Source organism: Podarcis liolepis (assembly GCF_965112155.1).
Source record: "Podarcis liolepis genome assembly, chromosome: 3".
NCBI classification, from domain to species: Eukaryota; Metazoa; Chordata; class Lepidosauria; order Squamata; family Lacertidae; genus Podarcis; species Podarcis liolepis.
The window spans coordinates 28,771,733-28,796,295 of record NC_139557.1 but is presented as its reverse complement, the minus strand read 5'-3'; the positions used below and the strand labels follow the sequence as shown (position 1 = coordinate 28,796,295).

The following is a 24,563-nucleotide window of genomic DNA, read 5'->3' as shown; positions in this document are numbered from 1 at the left end:
TCAGCAAGAAAGAGCTAGATTGTGTGAAGTATTGAGTCTGGCTCTGTCTCCTAGGCATTATCTAATGAAACATGGTGGCCACTCGCTTTATTCTGTAGATACCAAGGACATTTTGACAGACAAGCTTGAGAAATAAATAGTTTCAAAAGCTGTTCACATCTGTAGTCTTGAGCCTGTTGTTTCTCATCTAGGATTTGGTTAGCTCTGCATCAAATATTTGTATTTCATTTGTGGACGGGGGGGGGGGAGAGAGCTACAAGTTCAAAAATAATGAACTTCGTTAAAAAATGACAAGGAGAAAAAACACTAGGGCTTATCATTCGGGAAAATATGGGTAGAAAACTGTATCTGCTCTCTGTGGATAAAACAACAGATAATTCACGTTATTTGAACAGAAGTCTGTCTCCTACTGATACGAATGCCAGGCTGCTACTGTACTTCAGATGCAGTTTAGTAATTGCATATACCAGCAAATATGTTTTGTTATCAGACTTGAGAGATTTTGGTTTTGGTTTTTTTGAAAAAAAACACCCTTGGTGAGCTATATTTGGATGACCACAAATCAAGGCTGGTATTTTTTTTATTTAACAGAGGTGAAGTTCTTTTGTTTTCCAAGAGATTGTGGCTTACTTTAAAATTTCTCTGCTCTGTTGTGAGTCAAACTGAATTGTTCCTAAAACATATTCTGTTCTTTTAGAAATGCCATCAAACTGCGGCAAAGGGATCAGCATGCCATTCTACTTTAGTGTTTGAATGTTATTACTTCATTCTACCAAATTTAATCATCACACTCGTTCATCTCATGAGATGGTAATTTTCGTGCAAGTGCAATTATATTTCACAGCAGGACAGCTGATTAGGCAGACAGAAAAAAATAATTCATCAGGAAATTATAAAAAGAATTAATCGTCAACAACTTGGATAGTGAAAATCACTGCATGCTGCAGTTTTGCTAAATATTTTAAGACCTTCATTCTCACCATACCTTAATGGGGAGCAGTATATATTCACCAACAAATAAGGAAAACATAACCCATAATTAAAGTTTACATTTCTATTTGTGCTGGAAAGATGGCACTCTTTAAATATATTTAAATGCTAGTGATGGTACCTCCAGTGATAAACAAGTTGTTTCATGAGCTCCAACATTAAAATCCTTAAAAAAAGGGAAAAAATGGCATTACACAAAACACCGCTACTAATTCATATTTTACTGTCATATTTCATACAGATTTAACTGCCATACAGTGTACCCTCACTACTTAAAATACAAATGACAGTGTTTCAGTGACTAGGGCTAGACTAGTGCCATCTTAAAATACACCCATAATTGTTTTAAGAATAAGAAAACACTTATGAAAATCAGTTCTATGGGCCATTCCCTACATCTTTATACTAAATCACTAACAATAATTAAGCAATATCTGTATCTATAGTTAAAAGTTAGGTTTAGTAACTGGAATGTAGGAAATTTCTACAAATTGTGTGCGAGACACAATGAGTATATACTGTACCTTTGTAACAGATGGCAAGGTGTTCAAAATAGCCCCCTCAGTTGTAATCATATGCATCAAAATCTTCGTTTTTCTTATCGTAAGACAGTATTTTTGTATCTAATTTTCTCGAATCTTCGTTTGCTTCTTCATTTTGATCTAAAAATTAGATAAGTGTTTATTCAAATATGAAAGCCAGCTTCACATTGGTCTTGCAGTTAACAGTGTCTCTCCTCTGAACTCGGTGCTTCCGAGTATTGACTAAACTGTATATCTCGATAACTGTAAATGCAATAAATTAACATGAAGATTATTTCACAACACAAGTACCTCTATAAGTAAAAGGTGCATCAGTTGGTTTCAGGCAATAGGAGCCTTGCTTGCTACCATCCAAAACTATATTTTTTCTATGAGAACAGCACCAGACTTTGTGAGTTTCTTTGGAAACTTTTTGCAGCCAATATCCACTTTATGTATGTTGCTTGTAAGTACAACTGGGCAGGGTGGGGGGCACAAACAGCCTTACATGAATGGAAAGTTCTCAGACTCCAAGCCACACCCTTGCTTCAGAGTAGTGCCAGTTAGTTCCTACCACTGACTTGAGACTTCAGAGACCCTCATCATCACTGTGACCCTCTGTACAGCATAAATACCACATTGGTGTTAGGATTCCTTAGCCTGTCTTCCCTACCTTTCTTACCCATCTTTCCTCTAATGTTAGAACTGTTGTCCCAGACTCTCCTGACCACTCTTGTACAGCATTCCTATTACTGCTATACAGTGGTGCCCCGCAAGACGAATGCCTCGCAAGACGAAAAACTCTCTAGACGAAAGGGTTTTGCGGTTTTTGAGCTGCTTCGCAAGACAAATTTCCCTATGGGCTTGCTTCGCAAGACGAAAACGTCTTGCATTTTTTGCAAGTTTGTTTCCTTTTTCTTAACACCGTTAATACAGTTGCGACTTGACTTCGAGGAGCAACTCATAGAACGCGGTGTGGTAGCCTTTTTTGTGGTTTTTGGTGATTTTTGAAGCTTTTCCAAAACTTTCCCGACACCGCGCTTCGCAAGACGAAAAATTCGCTAGACGAAAAAACTCGCGGAACGAATTAATTTCGTCTTGCGAGGCACCACTGTACCTCCATTCCCAAACTCCCAACTAGTACCTCACTCTAAACTCCTATTTTCTCCCACTGGACACCTTCTTTCTCCATGTGGCTGTGGTGAGAGCACTGGGAGGCCAGCTGCTTTTGCCCAGTCCTGCATGCTCCCACCCCTCTCCGTCCATGTACTGCTGGTTGGCTAGGAAGCTTTACAGTGCAGAGTTTGACATCACTGGAAGGACAGATCCTGAAGCTGAGGCTCCAATACTTTGGCCACCTCATGAGAAGAGAAGACTCCCTGGAAAAGACCCTGATGTTGGGAAAGATGGAGGGCACAAGGAGAAGGGGACGGCAGAGGACGAGATGGCTGGATAGTGTTCTCGAAGCTACCAGCATGAGTTTGACCAAACTGCAGGAGGCAGTGGAAGACAGGAGTGCCTGGCAGCTCTGGTCCATGGGGTCACAAAGAGTCGGACACGACTAAACGATTAAACACCCACAGACTCCTTGAAGGATCAAGGGAGCCCTGATGAGACTTCCACAGAGGTTAAAACCCCATTACCTTAGCTAATAGCTAATGTAGCTAATGGCTGCAGAAGACATCAGCCCACCTAACTGGCTAGAAGTCATCATTGGGGAAGGGCTCCAGTCAGTAACTACCTAGCCCTGCTGTAAAACCCAGTTACTTCAAGGCCTTGCTGATGCAATGTGGCCTCAGCTGTTAAGAGCACTGTCTGTGGTCCTGAACTGACACACATTCATTCCAAGGAACTTCTGACCTTCCCTTGCTTGGGTTACCATCCCAAGAAGAGGGGACAGATCAAAAGGGCAAGAAATGCAAGACAGTACTTACAAAGTAGATCAAAGGCCACCAGAAGAAGGAAAGTAGTAATTCACAAGAAAACGAAGGCCCTATTTCAGCCTTTCTCAACCTGTGGGTCCCCAGATGTTGTTGAACTACAACTCCCATCACCCCTAGCTAGCAAGGCCAGAGCTCAGGGATGATGGGAGTTGTAGTCCAACAACATCTGGGGACTCACAGATTGAGAACCGCTGCCCTATATGCTCCTCTCATAAAAATAACCCTCTGGGTAGACAAAAGCATTTGGATTTAACTATTGTATATATCTACACAGCAATTCTCATCCTTTAATACTATAGATTTGGAATGGGTAGAGTCTTACGTTACGAATCATTTCACTCATTCCGTGAGAAAATATTTTGGATGAATATTTTGAAAAATGGCGGACAAAAAATACCTCCTTCCCCCAACTTTACATGTCTAGTTGTAAACAAAACTTCAGGGGGGGAAAGTCCCACATTATATTTAGGCATCCCGGAGGACGTGAGGAAGAGACAAGGAAAAGCCGAATTAAATAAATTTCCCTGTTGTACTCAAGCTTAGCAATATTTTTAATTCTTTTATTATTTAAACAATTTATATACTACTTAATTATAGTCGTCTCTAAGTGGTGTTCAAGAAACTCAATACAATGCAAATAAATATCAGTTAAAATTAGAAATTGAGTTATTGATTTGTTCCTTTGTATTCTGCCTTTGCTCCAGACAACCTAATGGTGGTATAGATGGTGTGTTAATCAATTTTAACTCTTAGGATTGTTGTGAGGATAATTTTGGTTGGGAGACAGCTGCTGACTCAAGATCACCAGAGACAAGAGAATTAATGATCCTGTTAACAGTGTGTCTACAGTGTGATGTCAGCTTCATGCAATGCCTAGTAAAAATTACCCTACGCCCTGACAACACTGTGGATTTCCTTGATTCCAATCACTGGCCATTTTTTGGCAGAGAAAAACAGCATAACAATATGAATACATGGGATAAGTTGTGTTGCATGCCATAGCAGGGCACTGATTTTCAGTTGTTGTTTTTTTAAAGAAGTCTGCTTCTACCTAGAAATTCATGACTGAACAACCTAGGTCTCTGTAGGTTGGTTGTCAATGGGACTGGGGATTTTAATACAGTACTACATTATTCCGTTCACATCTCTAACCTACAAACAGCCACTACCCGTCGGCCTATGCGGTCTCCTATTTCATTTGCTACACACCTTCCAGCATGTTCAACAAATGAAGCAGAATCCTTCAACTGACGGATCATTCATTATAAAATGCTAATTCATTCCCAGATTATTGTTAATACCTTAGAGGGGGAAATGTAATCCCATAATCAAAATCATTATAGCAGCACACATAAGCAAGAATGGTTGATACCCTCTCCCATCTATGCTTAAAAATTAGCAAACTTGCATGCTAGTGTATAAGTATATGTAATTTGTAGTTAAGCCCCATGCCTTTTAAGTGGACTTTGAAGTACACACAGAATGCAGCCTTGGAAACATCTACGCACAACACCCTGGGTGTGGCAAAGCTTTCTTTTCTTTTTATTTAGCTGTGATTTGCCCCAAGGCCTGGGGATGAAAGAAGCTAGAAAGTGAGATGAAATAAATAATAAATCCATGATCCAATGGGTGGAAGCGTGAGAGCTCAGCGAAAGAAGGCATATGCCTATCAGGAGGAAGGTTTGGGGTTTTTTACGCATAATCACATTCCTGGAAATGACATAATCATTATTGCTGAAGTTTGCAGCCTGAGGCAGACCTGAAATGTTTCTACAACATTGTGATGGAAATGAAAATAGGATGTTCTGATGGAAAGCGTTAGGCCGCTCTAATGGAAAACACAGTACTGCAGCTTCATCTGCAATATAAACAAAATAATACAGAGGACTTACCCTCCTAGCTTCTATAATTATACCTTTTCACTATTGGAAGTAATTGAAAGCACAATGGATTTTTTCTTCTTCTCATTACATTCATAATACTCAGTTATCTACCTAAAGTTAATCAACCAAGAAATGAAAACTATGTGTGAGAGGAAGAGTAAATAGGCTGTTGTCATTATTACACGGATTCTAACATAGTGAGGGTTCGTGCATTACAAAATTCACTTTAGGGTATTTTAGCATCTCTGCCTAAGCCAGCAGACCAAACGTGCCGATTACCAACACTAGAGATATTTCAAGGAATGGAATGAATTTTGGGGGTAGGGAGCAGGAGGAAGAAAATGGAGACTTCTACTCAGAAAAGTAAACTTTATGCACTACAATATATTCTGAGCTGATCTATTTATTATACCCGTATTTAATTCGACACACTAGAAGCAAAAAAAAATCAAACGAAATAAGAGGGGAGAAGCTGTTGTGTACCATTATTAGTCAGAAGTCCAGAGTGCTAGCTAGGTGCCCAATCTGCCTGGCACCCTTCTCGACAAATCAGCCCCTTTTCCATAGTCCACACTGAACTCCATGTGGTATTTAAGAACCTGTTTCAAAGTCCCTCCAAAATTAAGAGCCCCCACAACCGCAAACATCTCACGGCCCATTACCAGACTTGAAAAGTCCAAACATCCCTGCATAGGGGGTCTATCCAACCCCCCATTTCCAAGCCAAACCAAACTTTAGCTTTCCAAATCTGGCTTTTTCCAAGCTCATTTGTCAAATCCAAAAGCTCATGTTCTGAGAGTTCCAAATGAATGCTAATTCCTAACTCCGAACCAGATCGATTTGCCAACTCCCATAGTTTGATTTGGCCATCAGTGAGAGCAGTGTCATTTTTTTCTAGGAAAAGAGGTGCCAGAACTCACCCTTGTTCTCTTATAATGGCAATGGCGCCCACCTGAGAGGTGCTGGAGCTGAGTTTCCAGCAAGTTTCGGCTGAAACAAAACCCATGAGAGAGGGAACAAAGCAACTTCCCCAACGAGCACAGTCTTCACTTGAAAGTTATCAATAACAGTTAGAATCACAGAGTTGCAGAGTTGGGTGGGACCAAGGTTGTAGCATATGCATAGCGGCATCCTATTTCTGCTCTGGCAGACAGCACAGCGCATTCTCCCTGTATGTGGCAACTCACCATCCTGGCTGATGGCTTTTACATCTCCAGTTGCATCATTCTGCATCAGCTGTTGTTCTGGCATGTTGACAGAGTCCGCTTGGTCCTCTGGCTGATCACTATGTCCTGTCTTCTCATTGGGTACAAGGTGTGATGGTTCATCTTCTTCCTGCATCTCCCTACTCTTAGGTACAAGTTGTGCTGGTGCGTCTTGTCCCTCCATTTCTGGGGAACCAATGCTGTCTGTATCTCCCTCATTTTCTTCACTGTCCATTCTGGTAGAGGGACTCAGTGGCACTTCAGCTACAGGGGGTGGTTGAGTGGTGCCATAGACATTACTTGTGTGGCTGTCAGTTCCTACCACAGACCCAGCACTTCCAGCTAATGAGGTCTCCTCACCTGTGAACAAAAAATGTAACTGTAAATGAAATGGAGTCCAGGTAATGAGGAATTAAGAGCTAAGTGGTGCAGTGATGCAAGGTTCTGGAGCCCTCATCTCACTAGGTCATGATGATCAAGGACTGATGTTACCCAGTAGCCCTACTGATGTTCTTTATGTGCGTGCCAAATTTTTATTAAACTTTAAAATCTTTAACATATAAATTCCAGATTTCAAATTTCTTATGCATTTCTCTTTAAACTTTGACTTCCCACCTTTCCCTGCATGCTGTTCTTAATCCCATCCTATTTGAATACTGCATTCTAATAAAAGTTTCTCCTAAGACATATCTTCTATTTCATGTTATCATTTTTCTTCTGCTGCTCGTATTGCAAATCCTGCTCGCCATTTCATCCATGTATGCTATCTTTTTCAGATACTCATCCTTCCATGAATAGTCCATTATGTTGGTTTCCTATTTTTTGCTGATTGTTCCACCAGTTCTGCAAGGTCTATTAGTCTTTCTGATGTTCTTGATCCTCCTGTAATATTGAGGTACGGAATTCTAGATGAATCAAACAAAGCTTTCTTGAGCCAGTTCCAAGTGCCCCTACTATGCAATGGTGCCCAGACTCATCCAGGAAAAAATGACAAATAGGTAACTAATGATCCAGTGTGCCACTGCTCTCAAACAGAGCATATTTTGAGCTCTTTGGATTTCTCTAAGCATGGTACTCTTTTTGGTATGAAACTAATGGATGGGCTGGAGAGCAATGTCTGAAGTGGAGAGCTTGTGCTGGTTTTTGTTTCTTTTGCTAAGGCAGGATATACCACCTCTTGGGCATATTTATAGTTCGGAAGACCAGGAGACACAATGGCTGCTTGCTGGCACTGAAATCCAACAGCCGTATGCTCTTCATCTTCAGCAGTTTCAAGTCCAGGCATTCAGTAAGACAAGCAACTTTCATGCATGAAGGTTTGCAAAGTTGTAACTGCACAGAGAAGTATGATCAAGCGTGTTGAGACGGCACAAGCGTAGGTCAGAGACCACCCCTGAAAGACCACATGACTATTTTCTAAACTGGCACATGGATTGAATAACATCCATTCCAAAATCATCCATCATCAGGTGGTGTAGTTGCATCCAATAGCTAATCCACTGCTGCTCTGAGATGTGTTCATTTGAATGGTAAGGAGATAACTATATCGGCTGATCCACTCCACAGTGTCCCATAATAAGAAATGTATCACACATGCTATATTTTCCACAAGGATGTAATCTCTGCAGTAGTGCAGGTACTAGACCCATAGCTTCAAATTGCCAAGTGTTGCACGTTCTGGATTACACAATGCTGTAACATGGACTCGGCTTCCCTCTGCTGTTGAATAAAGGATGTCAGTGAAGTCCTTGAGTATATTTGTCCAATCAGCAATAACATTGCCCATGTTTCACACTTCATTTTATCTATTTTTTATATTTATCTATTCGGTTAGTTTTGACATTGTCTTCTCATTGCATTGTAGCATTACAAGTCCTGGCACATCTTGACTTCATCAGCAGCATCAACCAATTCTAAACCACTTATATCTGGGATGTGAGAATACAGTCTCCCTATAAGGTGATGCCCTAATGCAGTGATGGCCAAACTTGGTCCTCCAGCTGTTTTAGGACTACAACTCCCATCATCCCTAGCTAACAGTCCAGTGGTCAGGGATGATGGGAATTGTAGTCCCAAAACAGGTGGAGGGTGTAGGAATGATCGCTGGGTGCGGAGCACACTCCCCGCCCGCAGGCAGCCTCAGCTGCCTGCACGCGTGACCTTGGGGTGTGGGGCACACTCCCCCTCACAGATAAAGCCGCAGCTGTCTGAACATCTTGCCCTCTGTCTAACCTTTTGCGGTTTCAGTGGTCTGCGGTGTCCTGTCTGTGACCTTTGTCTCTGAGATCTTTGTCTCCTTCGTTATACACTGAAAATGACACGGTGGAAAATGACATGGGGAAATGACACGGTGGAAACAGGTGCCAGAATAGCTTTGTACTACCCCACGATCTCGGGACTGGAAGATGTGTAAAGCCCAAAATGTATCTGCCTGGGTTTGCATATTGTGTCAATAAAAGGAGCCTCCATAGAGCTGGCCGGCAGCTTGCTTGCAGCTCACCTGTGCGCAGCTCACCTGCATTATCAACTCCTGCCTCATGTCCTTCACTTCAGAAGGGCCAAGTTTGGCCATCACTGCCCTAATGCATCAATAACTATTGTTGGTTTGGCACAGCTTTTTGCAGGGAGAATGCTGGCTGAGCAATGCGCTGCTGGTTGTGAGCTCACCACTATGCAATGCATGTTGATACCATGTTGTATATTCCTGACTGATGGTGAAGCAAATAACTGGTTAAAAACCACCGAGCATTTACAGTCGCAATGCTTTGTCATGGGAATCCTGACTTCTTACCTATGCATCTTTCATATTTGATGCGCTAGCTCATCAGGAGCTGAATATGACAATGGATATACAACATTGCTTCTTACGCAGGCAATTTGGTAATCAAAGAAATATCACCATATGTCAAAGACGGGACATAGAGACAGTGAGCAAATTTCCGTGACTCAACTTCTACAGTGGTGGTACTCTGTGCCATGGCTGTGTGCTTGCAGGCCAAGGCTTCGTGCTTCCCTCTGTCCCCACTGTTCAGGGAGGGCAGAAGCAAGGTAACAAAATGCAAAAGGAATGCCAGAGGTCTGGCTGAGTCTCCAGTGACTACTATCAAGGGAATGCATTGCCAGGATAGACTAAGCCTTGGGTTTTTAAGTTTCCTTTCAGCCACTTGCTTTCAGTGAACTGCATTATTATTCAGCCTGACTTCTTATATATGTGTTTCCCCCTGCAAGTATATATGACAGCTTTCTCTCACACAAAAAAGACACCAAAGGTACCTCACGCAAAGGGGAAAGTAACTGCATTAGACCATATACTTAAAACCAAGACATTTGCGAAAATGTAGACTTCTAGCCATCTAGCATTACCCAAATGAATTTCTCAGGCTTTTGTAGTTCAGAAGCTACAGCAGCTTTTCAATGAAAAGCCAGTTAATGAATATAACTTCACCAAAAAAGACAGCATTCATGTGTAAGAAGAAAATGCATAACTCTGTAGCTTCCCAGCTGACAAAACGAGTCTATGACAGGACAAAGATAATAGTTCTCAAGAATGAATGAATTGGCTGGCGTTAAGACTCATGTTGAATAAGTTATCATACTTTGCTAGAAAATATTTCGGAAGAAACAACCAACATTTAATGCTGTCAGAATATGGATTCACTCACAAGTGCAAATCTTTCTTTCTTTCTTTTTTTAAGCTGTAATGATGAACTGCTGAGACAGCTTGTTTAAATCAAGAGGCTGTAAGTATTTTCCTGGCTGACTGTTGCAAATATGAGAAGCACTCTCTCGGGAGTTTACCTAAATTATCTGGTTATTTAATGTTAGTTACTGACTTTTCCTTTATCAAAACTTTAGGCGGAATGCGAGCAAGCCCTGTACTGGAAAGCATTACAAACCTATAGTTTTGTGTTGTATAAAGGGCCCATAGACCTATCTGAAGCAGCCCCCACCTCCACGCATGACATTTCACGGTGCCATGCACATACTATGAGCTACCACCTCCAATTTTTAGTTTTGACTTGCTGTAGCTAAGCATGGCAAAGATCCACACACAGCTGGTCAGAGGGATTAAAGCCTGCCTCCCTCCTGTTAGCATTTGTACTTTATTTGTTAGGAAATGTATTTTACAAAGAATAAATTGTTAAAGGGGGAAAGGAAACATATGTAATGTAACAGCTGCAAAGCTTTTTGACTGGCCGGCTAAACCAGGTGAGAGTAGCTAATGGGTCTCAAACCCTCAGGGACGAATGCAAAGACGAGATCCAGCAGATTGAGTGGACAAGACCAGTAGTAGGTCCAATGGTCAATGGTTTCTGAACGTGCTTTAAAGCAAAGTGAGGGGCAGATAGGGCTTGTCAACCTGGGAAGGTAGGAGAAGGAAAACCCTGATCCTAAACCTCCACTGCCTATCTTCAGGAGAAGAAAATGCTCAGGAGTAAGCCCTACACCATGGGTAGGCAACCTAAGGCCTGGGAGCCGGTGCCAGCCTAATCACTTTCTAAATCCAGACTGTGGACAGTCTGGTAATCAGTGTGTTTTTCCATGAGTAGAATGTGTCCTTTTATTTAAAATGCATCTCTGGGTTATTTGTGGGTCACAGGAATTCATTCTTCTTTTTTTCAAAATATAGTCCGGCCCCCCACAAGGTCCGAGAGACAGTGAGCCAGCCCCCTGCTGAAAAAGTTTGCTGACCCCTGCCCTACACAAATCTGGCATGGAGTCCCAAGACAGTTGGATGGCATATTGCACGCCTCCTTCCGGCAACTTCTGCAGCCAAGCTGGTGCCAAACGTATTGCTTTCCTTTCCTTTGGACCACATCTGCGAGACCAGGGGGCATGGAGGTCTTGCGGTCTGGGCAGTCCAGGACTGCTACACACTGCTTGCTAACACAGCAGCTTGCTTTCACCCCCAGAAGCGCACTCCATTGTCTCTTGAAACAGATGCCAATATACAAATATAAATTACAATATGAGATGCAGGCAGCCCCCTGTGTACATGAAGGTTACCGTATTTTTCGCCCTATAGGACGCACTTTTTCCCCTCCAAAAATGAAGGGGAAATGTGTGTGCGTCCTATGGGGTGAATGCAGGCTTTCGCTGAAGCCTGGAGAGCGAGAGGGGTAGGTGCGCACCAACCCCTCTCGCTCTCCAGGCTTCAAGAAGCTCTCCGCAAGCTGTGGGAGAGCTGCGTGAAGTTGCGCAGATAGCAGCCTGTTCTGGGGCTTCCCCCACCCCAGCCCCACGCCTGGGGGGGAATATTTTTTCCCCCTTTATTTCCCCCCAAAAAACCTAGGTGTGCCCTATGGGCCGGTGCGCCCTATGGGGCAAAAAATACGGTACATTTCAAGGTACCGCATGCATTGGCGGAATCGTGTATAAGTGAAAAATTAAGCAAACATCCCATCCCACCTCTGCCCAGCTTTTAGTGATGTCTCATTGGTATCGTTATGATGTTTCTGGGTCACTTCCAGGTTTGGCGCGATACACGTATACACGATTGTGCACATATCAAATGCGTGTAAAAGGGGGGTTGCCTGTATATTCTAGGCATATTGATTTATCAGCCAAAAAATGAAGAGAGGAAAGGAAAGGAAAGGAAAATAACAGTGAGATTTAAGGCACAAGGCCACAGCCAAGATCCACCAGCTACGGGGTTTTTTGATTTGGTGGAAGCCTTGCTAGTGCTAATTCAGCACAAAGGGAACCATGTTTTCAAGCTCCAAACACCAGCTGCAAATAGTTGTGCATGAAAATTCAGAGGCCAAATTTTAAGTCTCCTTCCTGATCAATGACAGTGAGAGTGTTGTTTTGAGGTTTCTAGCCTCGGCAGCTAAACATGTTGAGTATCACTAGTTTCAACAGCTGGTCTGACTTTCGAAAAAGACAACTTAGGGCCACACCACACAATTCACTTTTAGATGCACCTCTGTTTTGAAATACCCACGCAAACAATTAAAGAGTTAAAGTGACAAATGCATGTATGCTTATCAGGAAATCATGAATGGCTGTAGCTGTGCTGAGCATGCAATTCAATGGCAGATCTGGGTTTGCCTTTATGAGGCATCAAAAACTGCCCTAAGGACAGAGGTTAATAAATCATGAATGATGTGCAGAGTGTAAAAGTATTCGCTTTCAAAACATTTCTGATGAAACTGACAGGCAGTGAATCTAGGGCAAACAATGGAGGGTGGTTGGTTGGTTAGTTTTTACACACACACACACACACACACACACACACATATTCACCAGTGGAGCCTACTACCAAAGAATGTTGTGACAATCATTAGTACAGTGGTACTTCAGGTTACAGACACTTCAGGTTACAGATGATTCAGGTTACAGACTCTGCTAATCCAAAAATAGTACCTCTGGTTAATAACTTTGCTTCAGGATGAGAACAGAAATTGTGTGGCAGCGGGAGGCCCCACTAGCTAAAGTGGTATCTCAGGTTAAGAACAGTTTCATGTTAAGAACCACAAGCATAATTTTCATATTAAGAAATAGTCAAATTCTGTAGATGATGGGGAGTAACCAAGAAAGGGGGACTAGCGGAACTACATCTTGCTTGAAGAATTATGCTTAGCATATATCTGGTTGTCCAATGTCAGCAGAAAGAATGCTGAGCTCGGCAGAATTAGATCTAGCCAAGCATGGTAATTCTTACATTGTTGGCTTTCAAAAACACACACACAAAAGAAATACTGTAATCCCAGCATAATGGTACCGTAGAATAGATTAGCCATGGAGTATATTTGCTATTTCTTATTTGTATTGTAAATAAATTTATGACATACCTTTCTTCTTTGATCTGAAGAAGAATCCAAACATTTTTTTGAAAACGCCCTTTCTTTCCTGAAACAAAAATCAACATCAGTTAAGGTTCTAAAATACTCTAGATCATCAATACAGTATAATCATCAGTATGGAATAGCAATATTAATTATACATGTGTGTGTGTGCAGAAAGGCTCATTCCTGCTGGAAGCAACTGCTGTGGGCCCAGCTGTTGGCTGGAGAGGGCGCTTCTGTCTCCTCTTGTTGCACTGACTGCTGGGGAACATGCCTGTCGGGGCTGCGGACGCCACTCCGAGGGGCTGGGGAGGGAGAACCTTTTCCTTCTGGTCCACTCTCTGATAAGGCCAGCACTGCCGTGGCTTCGGCAGCCAGTCAGGCAGGCTGGATTTCCTATTCTCCTTCCACATTTCTCAAGGAGAGGTGGCATTTGGAAAAGACTGTCTTAACCGTCTACTCATGATAGAATGTTCCTCAAGATGCCTCAGCAGGGAGTACTGCTCCAACCGGTGGTTTCAGAGGAAGAAACACGCAGATGTTGAAGTCATTCTGACAGAAAAGAAAGGCTGGGGGGGCGGGCGTTGTGGAGAGCAGCAAAAGACCTACCCTCCAACACCTTTGAACAGGAATACTCTGGTGAAGCGCTCGAGCACAAAGAGTTCAAAGCCCAAGTGAAGGAGTATGCCCGAGGCAAGAATATCCATCATTATTTCATGTCATTCAAAAAATGATGAGGTAATAGATGCCACCCAGAAAGGAAACTGCTCTCCTTTTACGAACCACAGCTGCGAGCCAAACTGTGAGACGAAGAAATGGACAATGAACGGGCAGCTGTGGGTTGGCTTCTTCACCACAAAACTTGTTCCGTCAGGCTCAGAGCTAAACCTTTTGACTACCAGTTCCAGAGATACGGCAAAGAGGCGCAGAAGTGTTTCTGTGGCTCTGCCAACTGCCAGGGTTACCATTTCTGTGGTTTACGAGCCGCCTAAAGCTGTTGCTGGACCTTGCTATGGACTACACTGGTCACTGTATTAAGAGGCCAGGGAGGAATTCTTCTTGCAGACTAACCTCTGCAGGTTTTGCCTACTACTTCATCACAATCACCACAACTAGTTGGCAGAGAAGGCATTGGAATAGAAAAGTCATTGGCTGCCCCCAACCTCCTGCTTTGCTGTCATGGGATATTCCCTTAAGGCGGCCTGTGGGGTGCTTCATGTCCAGATGCCAAACTCGGGGGCTGACGGTCCTTAGCACTCCCTCCCAGTGATCTTGTGGGCCACCCAGAGGTGATGCGTGTTGAAGAACAACCTTAAGCCTGGTCAGCCCTATTCAACCACCAAGCAGCAGTCAGGCGGCTGATTTCAGGATACACACTCAACGTCTACATCAAACCATCTGACATCTGTAACCAATTAATTCAATCATCTGAGAAAGTTTTGGTGAGGAAGCGGAACATATTCTGCACTTTGTACGGAATTTCTTTAGAATTCCACACAGCTCAAGCCATGACAACCGTTATCACGTGACAGAGTGAAGCAACAGTAGCTGTTTTCTCTCTATATACCATAGTATTATGTATATCACCTGTGATGGAAACTGCACAGCATGAGAATAGGAGGGGCATGGATGCATAGATAGTTAGAGATGATAGATAGATAGATAGATAGATAGATAGATAGATAGATAGATAGATAGATATAGATAGATAGATAGATGATAGATAGACGATAGATAGAGATAGATAGATAGATAGATAGATAGATAGACAGACAGACAGATATGAGCTAGCAGTCATTCATAGGATACAGATTTTAAGTCCAACTTATTCAAATGTGATAAAAGGTGACAGACTGCACCACAGGGTAGAACAATCTAGCAATTCAAATCCCTATGAAATTTTAGTATATTTCATAGACACCAGCATAATAATTGCCGTAATAAATCCACTTTTGTAATGTCTTAAACAAGGTGCACCTGCAGTTAAAAACTGGTAAGATTTATTATAGCACTGAGGCATTCTCTGCTAGAAAATGACAAATTGCTAATGTATGCTTGTTATGTAATAGTTAAGACTCCGTTCTTCAAAGCCCAATGAATGGACTGATAAAAGGAAGTGAAGATTTGTTGAACGGGGGTGCAAGAGACTGATTCAGCTTTGGCTGCGTGAGAGAACTGACTTTTTTTTAACGTAGTAGCATTTAAAATATTGTGTGAGGCATCCTGAATTCCAGACAAACTAGTAACTTTTAAAATTAATGACATGTTTTGAGCTAACATGGGGGATAAATCCAGTAATCCTTTGGTCATGTGTACCAGAACTCCTACCCTAAAATATTTGGGAGCAGATATATCTGGACACACTGCATTTCAGAGTAAAAACACATTTATCCACCTTTTATCAACCTTTCCTGACGTAAAGTCATCAGATATAATAAATACAGTTCTAATCATTTTCCATGGTTATAAAGCAAAGTATTCAGATATAGCCCTAGGCTGCAGTCCTGCTACACACTGGCTAAATTCCTTTTTTTTCTCTGCATACTTACACTACTATAAGGCTGCTATGCTATACACCAGGCATAGGCAATCTCAGCCCTCCAGATGTTTTGGGACTACAGCGCCCATCATCCCTAGCTAACAGAACCCGTGGTCAGGGATGATGGGAGTTGTAGTCCCAAGACATCTGGAGGGCCGAATTTGCCTCTGCCTGCTATACACATCTACTTAGGCACTGGAAACAAGCTCCGTTGAACAGAGCTTATTTCTGAGTAGATAAGCATAGGATTCTACTATAAATCCCACTGTTTGTAAAGTTGCAGCCCTGGACCAAAAATCTTAACACTGAGGATTCTCCCCAATGCATTCCTGTTCGACAGCATTTAATACTTCTGGTTCGGTCAATATCAATCCTATTTTCAAGCGAAGTTCTAAAATACTTCAACCGTAGCCACAAAACAGTATCAAGAAAGTAAGAAGAGATATTAACTTAAATATATTTTGTGAGCAATGCATAAGAAAGCCAATTATAAAATCAATGCGTATTTTATTTTACAAAATTTCACTGGCGGAGAAAATACTTAATATACACTTTATTGGCAGTTCGGGCATTATTAATTAAAGAAAACTCTTTTGCTGGTAGTTGATTGCTAAAGAAATCAATAGCACTAAATTATTACTATAAATCTTTGCATATATTAAAACCCACAGCTTGTTTAATCTAATGTTAGCAGTTTATACTTCGCAACTGCTTCCAGAGCAAATCTGTAACATATTTTACCAATATTGCCCACTGCTCTTCACTGTCTTTCAGCCAAGAACTCATGATTTTTCAACTTTAACAATGTGCTTAATTTTCTAAGTCTGATATTAATGTGGCGTGCTTAACTACACGGATATGTTGAAGTGATTCCATTTCAGCTGCGTGAACCAGTATTTCCCTCTTCCTTCTCATCTCTTAGTATACTAACTAGTGTTGTCTCACATGACCAAGGTGGAAAGAAATGAACTGGATCCCATGTCCCCATGATCGGAACTCTGTTCAGGGATGCTGCCACTGGAGGAGGCAATTTCCACCAAACTTTTCTTCCCCCTGCAGCCCCAAGAAACTCTTGTTCAGGAGGGTTGGAAAAACAGCGTGAGAGATGACATGGGAGGCCACAAGAGAAATGGGAAATTGAAGGACAACTCAGGCCCCATAGGAGCCAACTTCTAAGGGCTGTGGGGGCTTCAGACCCCACAATAAAATATTTGAGGGGGTCGTGCCCCCACAAAGTTGATGGGTATTCCCATTGAAATGGTGTGGATGCACTGCGTCATGTGACCAGTTATGTGGGGCGGGCTTACCTGGGCCCCCCATGATATTTTATTCAAGTTAGCACCCCTGTCAGGCCCCAAGCCAAGTCCAAAATATAATACAGAGAAAGTCAGTGGCTTAGATAAATGGGAATACTGAGCTCAGTTCAGATCAGTGTAAAGAAGCTGTGCTCCTAAGCAATTTCTATCCCAAGTGCTTCCCCCAAGTCTGCATAAGTATTACAAATGATCAGACCACACTATAAGCACTTTCCTATTTTGTTATTATCTGAGCCTGAATAGATGGGAGAAATATATATTTTATATAAAGGGCTCCATCATTTCTGTATAGTAGGGGAGACATGAAAGATGGTCTTGTACCTCCTGAATTGATAAACTACCGTATTTTTTGCACCATAACACTCACTTTTTTCCTCCTAAAAAGTAAGAGGAAATGTCTGTGCGTGTTATGGAGGGAATGCCTAGGGGTGGCATGCCTACGGATTTTCCTCCTCTAAAAACTACGTGCATTTTATGGTCGGGTGCGTGTTATAGAGCGAAAAATACAGTAATTCACTTGAGCAAATGCTTGTTGTGAAGAAAGGGGGCAACCCAATTTCCCCTGCTCAGTACTTCAGCTCTTGCTGTTTCATAATTTTTATACACTGAAATATTTGGGTATTTAAAACAGACCTTTTTCTCAGGTTTCACGTCTTGATAATATTCTTCAGCCTACATGATAACAATCACAAGCAATCATTAATCCTTCATTCTACTGTTATCTAAACATACAACTAAAATGTACAATTTTGCTAAGCTATACAATATATACCAGATTATAAAAAGGGAAGAATGGTATAAAGAGGTGTGGGGTGTAGCTATTAATGATAAATTAACATGTGACATTAAGGTAAGGCAGGGAATATGCAGGAGAAATGATTCTGAGGAGATATGGAGGGTGTTTGAAGAATCTGTACTGTTAAAACAGAAAGGGGTCAAACCATCGCAGGAGGTGTTGAAATTTTGGGAGGATGGATAGTTACAATGGAATGGTCTTGGTTTTGGGGTGCACATTTTTATTCTTATTTATTTATGATTATTAGTTTGTCAAAATAAAATAATTGTGTGTGTGTGTGTGTGTGTGTACAAATTTTTATTTTAATACAGGTTCTTTTTATGAACAAGCTTCTTAGCTACATCTGGAAAGTACTACTATTAAAGTACCACTTTTAAAAGTACTTTAATAATCGAAAGGTAACGGAGAATGAAGCAAAATTCTCAAAAAGTAAGTTATGCATATGCTTAAAATGGAACCTCCATGATAGTGAAAGAGAAGGACAGCACTAAATTGTGCCCTCCCCCCCCCCAAAAAAAACCCCAGCAGGTCTCTTACCATCTCAAATTCAGTTTCAAATTAACTGTAAATTGCACTATAACAAAATGGGGCTCTTACCCTATTTGCCCTCTAACCATCTGAATGGTATGCTAGCAATGCTTATGGCCAGGACATCATGGCCTGGCAGTTACTTAAAATTAAGCAAAGGCTTAATATTTGTGTTTACACATTGTGTTTACAAACATATTACAAACAGGTAGTAAAGGACTCCAACAAAACCTAAATGTAGTTGCAGCCTGTCATAATGAGAATGGACATTATATCTTAGGAACTTTACACAATTCTGAGTGACAGAAACAGGAGCTCAGCCATTCCAGCTATATATGTACTTAGGGGTGGAGAAGTTTCATCTGATTATTAAAGTTGCATAAAGGAGAATTCCCTTATTTCATTCCCTGACATGAAAGCATACTTAGTAGTTACAGATGTTTTTATTGTCTACGTTAAATAATACAACTACACCTCTAAATAAAAGTATTGATCTCAGCAGGTCTGAACTAATGCAGTTTCTGGGGCTATACTAACCCATCTCAAATGCCACAATATGAATGGCTTTGGGTGTTAAGAAGTTAATTTGTTTGACTGATGTAAAAATCGGCAAGGAACACCCCAGGATCAAGATTCCATTTTAACTGTATAAAATAGTTCTCAAATACTGCAAAAACAAAACTAACCTCTTCTTCTGTACTCCAATTTGCATAAATGTCTTCATCGTGGACAACCTCAGCAGGAGCCTTGAGTATGATGCATTCCAATAAAGATTTGCATGAACACAAGAAAAGAAAAATGCTCTTATGTAATTTTATCACAAATCAGAAAAAAATCAAGCAATCGACTTGTTTCCCATGTCCCCACTCTTGAAAACAAACTAGTGATGCCTTACTGAAAGCTTGCCATCCTAAACTGGTGTTACAATATTAATGCTGGCTCCCTCGGCCTGTAAAGTGAGATGAGTGTGGCAACCTCAGAGTCGTCTGCGACTGGACTTAACTGTCCTTTACCTTTATTTTAATGTGACAGCCTGGAAATGGATAAAGTCCTCTCAAACAGTAAAGTGAACCTAAGGTCCCGTTTTTGCAAATGGTAAATGAGGTGGTAAACTTCTAACTAGACTGCTTCACTTCAGAGTACAGGTGAGAGTTCACGACTGAATGCTTCTTCTGCCCTGGACACAGCAAGTCAGCAGGGCTTTGGATGAGATGGTGGCTCCACAAAGGCATCTTCCATCACCTGCTCTGTAATGGTACATTGGCTTTCAATAAGTGGGTCATAAGGAGTGCTTCATCCGTGGCATCATAAAATCTGCTTTTCCTTTTAGAAAAAGAGTAGAAGGACTGAGTATATGTGGGTTGGGGGGTAAGTATACGTTTATACAGCAGGGATGTTAAACAACTTTTGAAGGGAATTCTACTTCCTTCCCTCTTGATGCACACACAAGTAACAAGTGCCATTCCCCAGTTTTGTTAAAAGGAAGGAATGACTTTTAAGGTAAAGCTAAAAGGTAAATGACCCCTGTATGGTTAAGTCCAGACAAAGGTGACTATGGGGTGCAGTGTTCATCTCACTTTTCAGGGCGAGGGAGCTGGCGTTTGTCCACAGACAGCTTTCCAGGTCATGTGGTGAGCATGACCAAACCGCTTCTGGTGCAGTGGGAAATGCTATCTACCTTCCTGCTGCAGCAGTACCTATTTATCTACTTGCACTGGTGTGCTTTCAAACTGCTAGGTTGGCAGAAGCTGGGACAGAGCAACGGGAGCTCACCCCGCTCTTCAGATTCAAACTGCCAACCTTCTGATTGGCAAGCCCAAGAGGCTCAGTGGTTTAGACCACAGCGCCACCCACGTCCCTTACTGACTTTAAAACCAGTATATCCACAGTGCAGATCTGTTCTGAGAAAGACAGTGAGTGAAGGGGGAAATACAGAAAGAGAAAAAAGGGACACAAACATTTATTTAATGTAAAATTAAAACTTCGCCTGACGTTTCAGGTTGGGGCTAAAGGTGCTTCCAGAATCTGGAAAGACTGAAAACAAATGGTTTAACAGAACAGGAAATAGTGGTATACTTTTGACAGAAAACAAAAACACACATTCAAATATCCAGAACTACAATCTAGCCAGATTTGAGCAATTCTGTCTTACCAATTGCAATAAGCTTTAAGTATACACATAAGATTTCCATTGAAATGAACAGCTGAAATCTAATAGCTGAAATCTAAAGGGCACTTCTAAAGGGGACGCAGGTGGCGCTGTGGGTTAAATCACAGGGCCTAGGACTTGCTGATCAGGTCGGCGGTTCGAATCCCCGTGACAGGGTGAGCTCCCGTTGCTCGGTCCCTGCTCCTGCCAACCTAGCAATTCAAAAGCACGTCAAAGTGCAAGTAGATAAATAGGTACCGCTCCGGCGGGAAGGTAAACGGCGTTTCTGTGCGCTGCTCTAGTTCGCCAGAAGCAGCTTAGTCATGCTGGCCACATGACCCGGAAGCTGTACGCTGGCTCCCTCGGCCAATAAAGCGAGATGAGCGCCACAACCCCAGAGTTGGCCACGACTGGACCTAATGGTCAGGGGTCCCTTTACCTTTAAAGGGCACTTCTGCATATCACCAGGCCTATTCTATTCTTCCTCCTTCCTATTGCGGCCCCTTGCTCTACCCAAAACCCAACACTAGATGCTGGAGGACCCCTGAGAGATGAATTCAACATAGTAGATGGGGAAGCAGTCAGAAGGTAAAATTGCAGTCACCATCCTTTTGTGTATGCAGAACTGCTTTCTGCCTTTACACAGGGCAGACTCCATCCATCCTAGTCAATGGGATTTAAATGCACTGAAATTTGCTGCATTGCGGCCAGTCAATCATAACCAATATTTGTTTCTATGCACAGGCAGATGAAAGAGAGAGAGAAGTGTTATAATCAATTCATTCAGAAAGAAGAAATGTACTTTAAATGTACCTGGTCAACAGGTACTTCCACTTGCAAATTTTTATCTTCTTGTATTTGCTGAGCCTCTTTAATTTCTTCTGGGGGTGTACGAGCTTTATAGACCCCACGTCCTGAAAATAAACAGGATTAAAATATATCTGTATTAATCACTATCTACCCCACACTGTGAAAACTACCAGCATAAATAAATTATAACAATATTTAGGCGTAGCTAAAAAGCAATTACTTCTTTAAGGGCAATGTTTGTATACAATAAATATTTTTGAATAACAGCAGTCTGATAAATTTCATCATTTTGAAATGTTTTACTTCTGTATTAAGTAATAATAAAAAGGAGGCAGAAGACGATATGATGCAAAGTTGCAAGAGTCGTGTTATAAATAAGACATTAACAGTTACTAAATATTGAGCTTTTATCTAGTAAAAGAATATGGAAATTATGCTGTAATTGTAAATTTAAAAACTTTTTCAGTGAGAACATTGAAAAATACCTGTAATGTCTGCAAATATGCATTGGTTTGCATTTGATTCTTAATAAGCTTCTTTTTTTAAGGCTTTGTTTCTCTGGTGCACATGTTACACTGAATACAAGTATTTTGGCTTAAGCGACTATGTACATTTTACAACTGGAGAAAGATAAGCATAATATATGTAAACCAGGACATCAATACCAAATCTGCCTGCATTTAACTATGGGGTCTTAGGTACCAGATACAATATTTTGTGTTACCATCATCGGATGTCAGGTGCTTATTAGCCTCAGCGTCACGACTTGCCTTCTTGGGTTCTGCGTAATAAACTGAAGACCTATCTCCTGCTCCTCGTTTGGATGGTGTTATGGCAGGCTGCATGCCGGCTCCCCGTTTTGCTCGTTCTGTAGGAGGCTGAAGGTAACACACTCAATAAACATCCAAAGAACATCTATTCCTTTAGATCTGCAGCAAACGACTACTCTAACAACATTGCTAAAAGATTCAGAAACTAATACAGTTCAGTATTCATGGGCAGCAAAATATCTCAAGCTGCAGCTGCCTCTGGCTATTCCGGAAGGCAAATGCCCTTTCCCCAACACTCTGTTTTCCTTTTGAGTCGGGGGCTTGTTTCAATAAGTACTCGGCTTTCAGCAACACTGCATAGATCAGGCATAGGCAACCTTCGGCCCTCCAGATGTTTTGGACTACAATTCCCATCACCCCTGACCACTGGTCCTGTTAGCTAGGGATCATGGGAGTTTTAGTCCCAAAACAGCTGGAGGGCCAAAGGTTGCCTATGCCTGGCATAGATCCTCGAACCTACCGAACACAAGTCCTTAGTGAGTTGCCTGGTACAGTTTTTTTCTCTCTTATAAACTAACATTTTATGGAACAATGGACTGATCCAGAAGCTGCTATGTGAAAATTCATAGCTTTGCAGTTGACGGAGACATTGTACTTCAGTGTTTGAAACTCCCATTGTTCTAGGCACATTTTGCGACAAGGAGTTTCGCCCATAACCTAGGTTTAAGGTGCCATTTAGCTCCTAGCTTTCATATCTCTGTTTTTAATACTGCTTCAAATAAAGCACAGTTGTTATACAGACCTACAGTGGTACCTTGGGTTACAGATGCTTCAGGTTACAGACTCCGCTAACCCAGAAATAGTACCTCGGGTTAAGAACTTTACCTCAGGATGAGAACAGAAATCATGTGGTAGTGGCATGGCAGCAGCAGGAGGCCCCATTAACTAACGTGGTGCTTCAGGTTAAGAACAGTTTCAGGTTAAGAACGGACCTCCAGAACGAATTAAGTTCTTAACCCAAGGTACCACTGTACTGCAATAATCTCAATACATTTTAAAATTATCAATCAGTCAATCAACCATTTTATTTGTATGCTGCCTATCCAAAGTTAAGACCATGCTCAAGATGGCTTACAACACATTTAACAAATGCATAATGACAAGCATAACAAAAGTAGCCATAAACAATTCAAAACATCAAAAAGTACACAAAGGTTGTATGAGATACCAAAGTTGTACAAGATAGCAAAAAAAAGTAGCTTTTCAAGGGCCAAGTGACTGGGGTATTCAGCAAACCTACATGAAGGAAAGTGTCAGCCTATTCTAAAAATCAATCTCTCTCTCTCACCATAACAAAGTGGAAGGCAAACCAGAAGACATTTGGCTGTTTTCCCAAGTGAATCTCATCATTTGAGTGGGAGCCTACATACTTCATCATACAGCACACATTTAATCTGAGCATTTATTAAAATGGAAGACTGGCTAACATTTGAACTCTAGCGCAGCCTCTTCATGATCTTGACTGATGACAGGGAATGTTTCACATTTATTGTGAGATACAGCCCTGTCCCTGGAATTACTAATCTGAAATGTCAGCTCTGAAGCAAACATTCTTCTCTGGACTTTACGTATCTGGCATAATGCATTAAACTGCTGGGTTTTATTGGTTAAGTTCCTATGATATAGCTCTCTTCCCTTAATGTTATTTTTTTCACCTGCTACAGTTTCTCTTTAGTACTTATGTTATGTATGTATGTATGTATGTATATGTGTTTGTGTACAAACACACACATATACTTATACTGAGAGAGGCAGGCAGGCAGGCAAATGTTCAAATTAGGTCTAGTATTTAATGTAAAAACACATGCATTCAATAAATCAACAAAAGTGTTAAAATATATGCAAACACCACTATTTGCATTTTTATTACAGGTTTTAATATTAACAGGGACATTTTGCAGCATCAGAAGACATGTAAACAAATTATTCCCTGTTGCTGTTTCCTAAAGCCTTTTTTTAACTACTGTTTTATTACTTTTCATGACTCTAATACCTAATACAAAACTGAAATAAGCAGGTAAACAAATTAGATTTCAATTCGCAAAGACAATGTGCTGCATTTATGTTACCCTCTTCTCAACCTCACAGGCATACAATTCAAAGAATGCATGAGAGCCCAATACCACTTTATGCAACTACCAACACATTACAGTCCAAAGCCAGGAGTCGCCGATTGAGTCTATAACAGATTCACTGCCTGTGAGCTGAATGATATCTGTCTCTTACATATGCCTGGGATTTGCTTAGGCTTGGCTACCTGCACTG

The 24,563-nt window shown here is 41.4% G+C and overlaps 1 protein-coding gene across 5 annotated transcripts in view; it reads right to left on the bottom strand.

The window, feature by feature from the left end:
• Positions 1-24,563, bottom strand: part of DCDC2C (doublecortin domain containing 2C) — a 57,272-nt gene that overhangs the window by 11,617 nt on the left and 21,092 nt on the right. For 2 of the 5 annotated variants that reach the window (XR_014524075.1, XR_014524076.1), the window contains exons 7-14: positions 22,193-22,346; positions 21,472-21,572; positions 19,196-19,255; positions 17,819-17,857; positions 13,337-13,394; positions 6,525-6,902; positions 1,515-1,652; positions 1,112-1,156 (exon numbers count right to left, since the gene is read on the bottom strand). Coding sequence is in view for 3 of the 5 variants with exons in the window: in XM_083495621.1 (XP_083351747.1) it covers positions 1,552-1,652; positions 6,525-6,902; positions 13,337-13,394; positions 17,819-17,857; positions 19,196-19,255; positions 21,472-21,572; positions 22,193-22,346 (891 nt within the window). In the remaining 2 variants the exon portion in view is untranslated. Of the gene's footprint in view, positions 1-1,039; positions 1,157-1,514; positions 1,653-6,524; positions 6,903-13,336; positions 13,395-17,818; positions 17,858-19,195; positions 19,256-21,471; positions 21,573-22,192; positions 22,347-24,563 lie in introns of those variants that run through there. The other 3 variants (XM_083495620.1, XM_083495621.1, XM_083495622.1) reach the window with 3 other exon arrangements.